Source organism: Canis lupus, chromosome 6, assembly GCF_011100685.1.
Source record: "Canis lupus familiaris isolate Mischka breed German Shepherd chromosome 6, alternate assembly UU_Cfam_GSD_1.0, whole genome shotgun sequence".
Classification (NCBI taxonomy): domain Eukaryota; kingdom Metazoa; phylum Chordata; class Mammalia; order Carnivora; family Canidae; genus Canis; species Canis lupus.
This window is the reverse complement of record NC_049227.1, coordinates 38,256,620-38,266,542: the sequence shown is the minus strand read 5'-3', so window position 1 is coordinate 38,266,542 and position 9,923 is coordinate 38,256,620. Positions and strand designations below refer to the sequence as shown.

The 9,923-nt window shown below is 52.6% G+C and overlaps 1 protein-coding gene across 12 annotated transcripts; it reads right to left on the bottom strand.

Moving 5' to 3' along the window:
• Nucleotides 1-927: 927 nt before the first annotated feature.
• On the bottom strand, nt 928-9,914 carry ZSCAN32 (zinc finger and SCAN domain containing 32). Of its 12 annotated transcripts, none has more exons than XM_038540608.1 (4): nt 9,730-9,914; nt 5,012-9,292; nt 4,624-4,747; nt 928-2,191 (listed from the first exon to the last, which is right to left on the bottom strand). In XM_038540608.1, the coding sequence occupies exons 2-4, from the start codon at nt 5,342-5,344 to the stop codon at nt 1,830-1,832; spliced, it is 819 nt and encodes a 272-aa protein (XP_038396536.1). In that variant the 5' UTR covers nt 5,345-9,292; nt 9,730-9,914; the 3' UTR covers nt 928-1,829. The 12 variants fall into 12 exon arrangements, 9 of the variants coding, with proteins under 9 accessions (XP_038396536.1, XP_038396540.1, XP_038396543.1 ...); XM_038540612.1 differs by having other exon boundaries at nt 5,007-5,334; XM_038540615.1 differs by having other exon boundaries at nt 5,012-5,334; nt 9,730-9,913.
• Nucleotides 9,915-9,923: the final 9 nt, after the last annotated feature.

Below are 9,923 nucleotides of genomic sequence, written 5' to 3'. Positions count from 1 at the left end.
CTTACTTCGCTTTGCTTCCCCAAATTAAATTTTTTGAAGGGAAGGGGGTTTGGAGGTAGAATATTGTTCTTTGCTCTTATTAAATCCTCAAAAAGACTGCGGCAGAAACCATGACACTCGCTCTCACCATACCTGGACAAGGTACTAACATCTGGGTTGCACAGGCCAGGAACTGAGACAACATGCTCACCTTTTACCAGGTTTTATGCATTGAATTTCAGAGAAGGAAATATCTAAGTCTCTTCAGAATCAGTGAGTTATAGATTGTTTCTTAGTACTCATCAACCCCCTTCCTTCCTCTTGGGTCTTCTTACACTTGTGGTGTCCCCTCTCAGCATGGGACAGCCACCGACCCCCAAAAAGCTGCTGCTTCTCTGAATATCCTACTGAGCTGAGGAAGGGTCTACCCTTGGATCCTTCAAGATCTCTGTGCCTCTATGTGAGGATTAAATTTCCTTTTTTTTTTTTTTAAAGATTTTATTCATTTCAGAGTGAGCTCAAGGGAACACGTGGTGGGAGAGGCAGAGTCAAAGGGAGAACAGACTCATGGCTGAGCAGGAAGCCCATTGTAGGGCTCGATCCCAAGACCCCAGGGTGATAAGCTGAGTTGAAGTCAGAGTCAACTGACTGAGCTACCTATGCACCCTGAAGATAAAGTTTCTTTTTTTTTTTTTAAGATTTATTTATTTATTTATTTATTTATTTATTTATTTATTTATTTATTTATTTAAGATAGGCAGAGACAGAGAGAGAGAGGGAGGGAGACACAGGCAGAGGGAGAAGCAGGCTCCATGCTGGGAGCCCAATGTGGGACTCAACCCCTGAACTCCAGGATCGCACCCTGGGCCAAAGGCTGGCGCTAAACCACTGAGACACCCAGGGATCCCCAAAGATAAAGTTTCTAACACAGAAAATTAGCGCCAAAGGTTAAGAGAGTGGAAGGGGGAACACCTTTATTTTCATTAGAAATAGTAATGCATATAAACCTGTAGAAACCATTAAATATAACTGACAAGGAAGCAGGAACCTGGATGGGGGTGATGTAGATGAGAAATCTTAGAAAGAGGAACCCAGATACCATGCTTGCTCTGAGAGTAAGTCACTTAGAGTAGCTGTCCCCTGTGGCTTAACCCATCCTTCCTGCTTTCCTCTTCTGTGAGTGGCTGGGATACAAAGCAGGACCTCTTCTCAGGTAGAAAGACCTAGAGCAGCTGCTAGTTGTCTGTATTGGTTTAGGATACTTGTAGGCCCCATCCAGAAACCAATGGAAGTTCCAGGAGAGACTCAAACTACAGAACTGATCTGTTGGCTTTCCTACACCCTCATAGCCCGTGTCCCTTCTTGGGGTGTGAGTGTGTCTTCTCTGTGTGCCCCCTGCTGGCGGATGAGGACAGGGTTCTTGGGGAAGCTTTTCTCACACCCAGAGCACGTGGAGGGCTTCTCCCCAGCGTGTCTTCTGCTGGGCACTGGAACGGGAGCTGATCTTGAAGCTTTTCCCACACTGTGCACATGGGTGGGGGCCCTGCCCTGCGTGGCCTCGCCGGTGAGCACTGAACTGGGAGCTGTTGTTGAATCTCTTCCCACAGGTGGTGCACTGGTAAGGCTTCTCCCCAGTGTGGGTCCTGGAGCTCTGGTTGAAGATGTACAATGAGACTGGAGCTCTGGTTGAAGCTTTTCCCACACTCCCCACAGTGGTAGGGTCGCTCCCCCGTGTGTGTCCTTAGGTGGGCAGTGAGATTGGAGCGCTCGCTGAAGCCTTTCCCACATTCCCTGCACCTGTGAGGCTTCTCTCCTGTGTGGATTCTCTGGTGCCGAACGAGGTAAGAACCTCAACTAAAGCTTTTCCCACACTGCTGGCACTTCGATGATTTCTCCACTTGAGCGACTGGCTGGTGGAGACAGGGAGAGCCCCAAGAGCCATCTCCCAGGCTTAGGACATGGGCATAGGCCTTCTCCCCAGCACGGAGTATCTGCTGACTCCACCTCTCCTGGGATGGGGGTCTCCCCTCTTGCTCCCCTGCAGGGCATTTCCACTGCCCTCTTAACAGAGGCTCGCCTTTCTGGCCTCTCTTGGGCTCAGGGCGCCAAAACGTCTCACTAGACTTTCTCCATAGGGTCTTCTTCGCTTCTGCTTGCCCCAAACCATCCCATTTCTGATTCTCCTTTTTAGTTTTGTTCTTGATCTCAAGACCTGAGGGAACAAAGACACTGGACTGTGGAGAAGGAACAGAGCATTGAGGAAAGTTAGAGTTAAAGCAGCATAAAGGAAATACCTAAAAGGAGTCTTTTTTTTAAGGTTTTATTTATTTATTCATTCATTCATTCATTCATTCGAGAGAGAGAGGCAGAGTCATAGGCAGAGGGAGAAGCAGGCTCCATGCAGGGAGCCTGACATGGGACTCGATCCCAGGACTCCAGAATCATGCCCTGGGACAAAGGCAGGCACTAAACCACTAAGCCATTCAGGGATCCTGAGTCTTTTTTTTTTTTTTTTAAATACAAAGATTTTATTGATTTATTTGAGAGAGAAAGAGAGAGGCAGTATGAGCAGGGCGAGGTGGGGACCAGGAGAGGCAGAAGGAGAGGAGGGAGCTGACTCCCCACGGAGGAAACTTGAAGTGGGGATCAATCTGAAGACCCGGAGATCATGACCTTTGACGAAGGCAGGTGCTTTACCAATGGAGCCACCCAGGGGCCCCCGGGATGGAATTCTTCACAGTATTCAGCCTTCTGCTAAGGGATAGCCTAGTTTCTTTTCCAGCTGTAGTATTTTCAAGCTCCAAACCCTGTGGTCACGGGGAAACACCCCTAGATTCCACCTACTGTCCCACACTGTGGTCTTTTTGGATGTTCGAACACAGTGACACATGCAAGGCAGAGAGGTCAGCTCTGTCACCTGCCAGTCTGTCAGCCTGCCAGCCAGGCTCCACCTGGAATCCTTACAGCTGCACCAGAGTAACAACAGGCTGCCTGAGCTCAGGTGAAACGAGCAGAAAGTGTGTTGCCAGGACACGGCCGGCCCACACTCAGCTCAAGAAAGGAGGGTGATGCTGGAGGAGAAGGGGACAGAGTCCAGGCTGGAGGCCTGTGGCAGTCTGAGAAAACCGAGGATAGGAGCTGCACAGGAAAAACACCATGTACTCCGTGGAAGAGGTGGTGGAGGCGGACTGTCACTGGAGGGCAAGGGAACAAGGGCCGGCCAGCAGGGCACTGAGCATGGCAGCAGCAGAGGCAGCTCCCTCTCGAGTGCTGGCCTGAGGGACTCTGGGTGGACTTCCCAGCTGTGCCTTGGCGGTCAGAGCCAGCACTGCTACCCATGTGTGTGGGAACAGGACTGGCAGGTGAGGCCTCCTTCCCGGTCAGGATCCTGGAAGTCTTTCCATCCCTGGCTGCACCATCTGTCCAGGCCCCTTCTCCAGCCTCCATGGGCTCGCCCTCCTGCTGGCTCAGCTCTCCAGCCTCTGTTGCCCTTCCCTCCTGGCCAGGAACAGCACAGCTTGCCTCCTTGGGTGCAGAGGCCCAGGAGCTTGAGAGGGCATGCACTTCTCAGAAAGGACACAGGGCTCGGGCACACGGCCTCCCCTCCCCTTGCGGTATCTCGACCCCAGGCCATGGAACTTGGTGTGAGACTGCCCTGGGGCCCGCAGAAGCCCCTGCTCCCTGAGTCATTCTGCCACCATCCTGTCGGGCTGGCTGTGCTGAGGAGTCTGGAGTTCCTCATGATGTTGAGCATTCCAGACGATGGCCAAGACTGGCTTGGGTGCATTGCCGCAGGGCCCGCCTGCTGTACAAAGACAGGGGACACGATGACATACAGGGGCCTGCATCCCACACGGTAAGTAAGGTTAGCAGCCCAGGAGGTGACACATGGTTTGTGCAGCTCTGCCACGACTGAGCTGCCATCCCTGGGAAGCCAGCACAGTGGGCTCCTCTCCTGAAACACAGACGTTCAGCAGAGTGGAAAGGCCATCCTCTGATGATAAGGGGTTGTGGAGTATTTACCAGAGCCGCCCTTTTGTTTCTCTTTCTCCTGAATCCCCTCCCCCCCATTTCTCGTGAGGTGACCTGTGTGACCTGTGGTGCTCGCCCATGTCCACAGTTGGGGTAATTCCTGAGGGCGTGTGGCTCTCCTGGTGTGACACCCTGCAAGGGCTGGCTGCCTCCTGAAGGTCTGGGCCTAGTAGCACAGCAGCACAGCTCAGGTGCATGCCAGGCTCACTCCTGCCCATCGGGAATGCTCTCCGAGGTGTGTGAGCGCACGTTCACTCGCGTCGCTGTGGTGTCCCTCGGATGGTGCCTTGTTTGTCCCAGCTACACGCGGCCCCAGGCTTTACCTCCGCACTCAGTCCCCATTGCTTCCTGCATCCTGCCCCCGCCTTGTTCCCGCTCGCTGTCACAGGTGCTGTCCGCCCTGTCCTCACCCCTCTGGCGCCTAGCTTTACCTTTCCTGCAGTCTGCGTGTCCTTCCTATGCTCAGACTCTCCCTGTTTGTCTCCTGCTTCCCTCGCCCCAACAGTCTCCACACTCCTGCCTGTGGCCTTCTTTCTTGCATCTTCTGGTCTATGTCTCTCTCTTAGCAAATGAACACAGCCAGCCTGGACCTGTGGGACGGGACCTCCTTACCCAGAGAGTTCTTTCTGTCCTTCTTCCATGTCACCCCCTTGTAGAGGGCCCTCTGTGCAAAGCCCACGTGCGTCTGTCCTTCCTGACAGAGGGATACGGCTCTGTCCTCACATGGGACCGGTCCCTGTAACAACATGGGGGGCCGCTGCTACCCATAAAACAGCACTGCTGTTGCCTGGCATGGGGCAGAGATGGGACCACAGGCTTCCTCCCTGGGAAGCACCAGGGGGAGCAAAGGGCCACGTGGAGACATCAGATGGATAGACAGCAAGCAAAGGTGTGCCAATGTGTGGACCTCATGATCTTTCTAACATCTTGGGGAGGAAGGGGCTTGGGCTTAGAGTGAAATGGGAACCTCAGGAGACAACATGCATCAAACACACCTCACCTGGGCCCCAGCTGCCGAAAGCCAGTGCCTGTCTCCTGGTCTCAAAACCCCTCTTCTGGGCCAGGTTCTTGGGGAGAAAACAGCCTCTGGTGGAGGGCCGCTGCCACGAGCAGGGGCTCTGAGTGGGGTCACAGTCCAGCAGCATTGGGAACCCGTTACAAGGCATCTTCCTTGGCTCCACCTCCCCGCACTGAATCTGAAGCTCCGGGCAGGGGGGCAGGAGGCATGCCTCAACATGCCCCCCAAGTGAGTATGAGCATAATAAAGTCTGAGGACCACTACTAGCACCTGTGGCTTCTGTTTCATGAGGTTCCATTCACCAACTGTTGGCATAATAGGTATTTATTTGAAAAAGAAAAAAACACCTTATTTTCATTCTAATGCAGTATATGTACATTATAGAAAAAAAAATTAATGAAGTGGGAAGCTCTGAGCCCCACCACCCAGAGATGACCTTAGTATTCCTAAAAGCATCACAGTACCTCAAGCCTTTCCTTTTTTTTCAGGCTAGCTGAATATATTCTGTTCCAGAAATCCCTCTTTAAGAATCTAGGAAGGAAATGCTTCTTTTTTGTAGACAAATAATGGAGCTTTAGGGGATACCACAAGTCTGTGAGCCTGAGGAGGTTACAGTACTTGGGATCTGAGCAGCCTGAAGGCAGGGTGAAGAGCAGAAACAGAATTAGGCACATGGTAAGTCCTGCCCCGCTTCACATTCAACCCCAAAGTTTCAGAAGCCACACACCAGTGGTGATATGCCCAAAGATTAAAAAATTAAATGCTAAGATTTATACTGATATTGTTTCATCTGCTTAGAAAACAGTATAGCAAATACACCTGCTAGTTTTCCATTTCATAAACAGAAGATAGACAACACAGACAGTGTGAACATGCAATGGTTTCCTCTAGGGTTTGAACTGAATAAAGAAAAGTTACCGAGTAGGCATGCTGTCCAACTGGCTCAGTCAGAAGAGGCTGTGACTCTTGATTTTGAGGTTGTGAGTTCCAGCCCCATGTTGGGTGTAAAGATTACTTATAAATAAAATTATAAAAAAGTTACTGAGCACCCTATAATGGGAGTTTTCAATTAAGCATGAAAGGCAGAAACGATTATGGGTGGTCTTGAAATGTGTGCAACCACAGTGCTTCACTGGAAGAGATGTAGAAAAGACAGAGCCTTGGTCTGTCCCCATAGTGGAGTATTATTCAGTGTTGAAAAGGAGCAAAGTAGTGATGCAGGCTTGACACCTTCAGGGTTTCAAGGAAGAGCAGGGTAGGCTGGAAAAGTATTCTGTCGTACGATACCCTTTGTACAAAATCGCAGAAAATGCAAATTGAAAAAAAAAGATATTAAGGAGTAACTTCCTATTGTTACAGGGTTTCCTTTCTGGGGGTGAAAATGTTTTGAAAATGGACAGAGATGGTGATTGTACAATACTGTGAATACTTCCTTGGAGACGCCACGCCCATTCCTGTCTGGCCCCTCCGCCCCCCCCCCTCCCCCCCGGGTCATTCTCCAGCACAGCAGCCAGCTCGGTCCCATAGAGCACTTCTCTGAAAGTATCTGCCTTCCTTTGCTTGTTGTCTCTTTCCCCCATGGAGTGCAGGCTCCTGCAGGCCAGGGGCCACGCCTGCCCTGTTCACTGGGAAATCCCCAATACGTGACACACTGCAGGTACCTCAACGCTCCCTGGGTCCCTCAGAGCCACCTGCATCCCTTACGTCCCAAGCTTACAACTGTCCTTCAAGTGACTGAGAGGTGGTACACAGCGGCAGCTGGCGTCCTGGCAAGTGCTGCCAACCTCCTCTGCTCCCTCTCACCTTCACTTCTTGCTCACCTGTTTCTTGCTCTGCCTTTCACATCCCAGATAGATTTCAGGTCACTCTTTAACCCTTACATTCCTATACCGTTTGCTCCCATGAACAGCTTGGCTGTGAAATGTGGGTGCCACAAGGGAGAGACCATCACCACAGAGAGAGGGCGAGGGTATCTGGAGCAGGATGACTATCAGCATGCAGGGGCTCCCGCTCCTCACCTCTCCTAACTCTGCCTCCACACACTAACTACCCAATCACATGGATCCTTTGTGAACTTCCTCAGTTCGGACCCTAATGTGTCCCCACCACATGGCTCTGCCTTCTCCACATTATGTCAGCACCACTCTTCCTCCCACAGCCCAAGGACAGGTCTCCCTTGTCCCTGAGGATGGAAGCCAGCACCTCCCGTTGCAGCCATGCAGTCTCTGCACCCAGCGAGCTACTTCCTGGTGACCAGAGGCTCTCAGGCTACAGTGTCCCTCTGACCCACACTTCTCATTACTATGTGCCTCTCTCAGACTCTGGGATCTCACTTGTCTTCTGCCCACAAATCCCACAACCAAAGCCATGTTCCTTTTGTCCTTCTGTGCCTTTCTCACCTCCCTTCTCCTAAAAGGACAATATGGTTACGCTGACTGGATGTCAGACCTAGTCTCTTTTTGACAAGTGCATACTTTGTGAAAGCATCACCTGCCCCATACTGACCCCTGAAACCCGGCAGCAGGAGCAGCTCTGATACAACTTCTTAACTGTTGAACACATGGCATCTGCACTCAGGGAACCTCTCAGCAGGAGACTCTGGGTTTTAATTCACCAACTCATTCCCCTAATCCTGAGTGAGGGATAGTTGGCCATTCCCTGGCCTTCTGTTGGAGCTATCTGAGTTTTTACATCTGTATTAGGGACCCTAAACATTCACTGAATTTATCAGTGTCTACATTATTGCAGCAAATGAGAAATTCTCCCCATAGATACAGGAAACAGGACCACCCTAGGTAGCGCATAGTTTCTGGTGGGCGGTGGAGGGCTACTGTGCATTTCTCTAGTTGGCTCCTCTGCACTATCCAGATTCCTGTGTTCCTCAGCTCTTCATAACTAAACTCACCAGGTTCTGAATGCCTTTTCTCACCTATTGCCCAGATCCAGTCTGTATATCTTCAACCAGAGCCACAGCTTCCTCGCCGTTTCTAGACACTGCTCACTTATGCACATCTGGATCACAAGTAATTATGAGGCACTAAGAGGTTCAGGAAAGACTATGATCCTGAGTAGGCTGTGAGGCAAATGCAGACTAAGATCTAGCAACCTTCTGAAAGGCAGCCATCACTGAGGGAATTAGTCAGTGATGACTATATAAATGGAAAAAACAAAAAGAGAGAATTGGTTATCTATAACAGCAGCATTACTAACTCCAGCCTGCCACGCAGCAAAACCATTCGGCCCGCTATGGCAGCTGCACGGTGTCTCGGAATCAAGCGCAAGTCTTTTCTCTCACCGCTTCCCAGCTGTACACTGAGCATTTTTCAAGCAGTGCCCGGGCAGGGAACAGGATTTCAAAAGGAAAGGCTGGGGCCACGTTGGTGGGCTCCACAGCAAGGGGAAGCAACTCTGGCACAGACTTCAAACTACAAAAATCATTACCGACCCTCATTCACTATCCCCCAGTTTATACCTTATTTCTTCTTGCTTTCTCAGGGTCTCTTAGTTTTTCTCCCCCAACATCCTCCACCCCCATGTTATGAATCAGGCCCACCAGTGGCATGCAAGGCCACGGCTGCAGACTTCATTTATTCACTTTAGGAAGTTCCAATTACATGCTCAGCCTTGGGTCTGATGGTGAGGATCTCCATGCTACGAGCACTACTGTCCACTGGTTCTCGAAGCCTGGAAAGAAGCGCTGCCTTTGAACAAACTAACTCTCAACCTGACTCAGATTCCCAGGAAATGAACCTGCTCTGAAACCTACTCCACTGACCTAGGCAGATGCCTATTCTTACCTCCTGTGTTTAATTCTTTGCTCTTGCTCCGAAAGGATCAGAGAAGCACAAAGGATTCCAAAGTAAGGGGATCCCTGGGTGGCTCAGCGGTTTAGCGCCTGCCTTTGGCCCAGTGTGCCATCCTGGAGTCCCGGGATCAGGCTCCCGGCATGGGGCCTGCTTCTCCCTCTGCCTCTCTCCCTCTCTGTCTCTCGCTATGTCTACCATGAATAAATAAATAAATCTTAAAAAACAAACAAAAAGGTAATATGCGGCCGGGTACTGGCCTCCCATTTTCATTCCCACCTTTACCTTCCTTCCGGATCAACTGCCCCAGAAAGATGGTCCCTCAAACAGCCTCCAGTGATGCTCCAGGTTTAGTCTAGGAAATGCAGTCTCTTCGCTGCCCCGCGGCGCCCCCGTGAGAGGTCTACAAGAACTTCTTTTCTAACCTGAGGCCTTCCCCCCAACACTAGCGGGATCGCACCTAGTGAGAACGTATGGCGGGTGTGCTCACACCGCAGTCTTCTCCAGCTCTCCGTCCGCGTGCGCCGGACCCCACTCCCTGGGGGGACCTTTGCCATTTCCCAAGGAAAAACCCCCTTTCCCTTCCTTCGGCTCGCGCGGCGCTCGGCTTCGGGCTCGCGCCCTCCTGGCCCGTGTGACCACGGAGGGTCGCCGAAACGCCGCGCCCTCCGGCCGGAGCCCCTGCGGCGAAGGCACTGCCCGTGCGCTCTAGCCCTGGCCGCCCGCGGGCCACCCGACAAGCAGCCCGCCGCGTGGCAACGGCTGACGCTGGGAGGCCTGGGCACCCGAGATGCCCGGAGCCTGAGAAGCGGGGCGCACGAGCTCTGGCAGAGGCCGCGGGGACGCCCACGGGCGGGGTGCCGGGTTCCGGGAGCATGCCTCACGGCCGGAACCTACCTCACCGGGCCCCCGGGATGGCTGCGAGGGGCGCGCGGCCCTGAGGAGGGCCAAGCAAGGCCTCGGAGCCGCCTGACCGCGACGAGAGCTCGGGCAAGGCCCAGGGCCCCGAGCGCGGCGGCGGCCACGCTCCCGGCGGGGCTCGGGGCACCAGGCGCCGCCGGCCGCCCGAGGGCCACGCAGGCACCAGCCGG

What these genes read in the sequence shown, in the direction of transcription:
- ZSCAN32 (XM_038540608.1), bottom strand. Translation starts at nt 5,344, where the DNA reads ATGCCAACAGTTGGTGAATGGAACCTCATGAAACAGAAGCCACAGGTG. An exon ending in TTTCGGCAGCTGGGGCCCAG is followed by an intron (nt 4,748 to 5,011) that starts GTGAGGTGTGTT and finishes ATGTTGTTACAG; the next exon opens with GGACCGGTCCCATGTGAGGA. An exon ending in GGACAGAAAGAACTCTCTGG is followed by an intron (nt 2,192 to 4,623) that starts GTAAGGAGGTCC and finishes TTGTTCCCTCAG; the next exon opens with GTCTTGAGATCAAGAACAAA.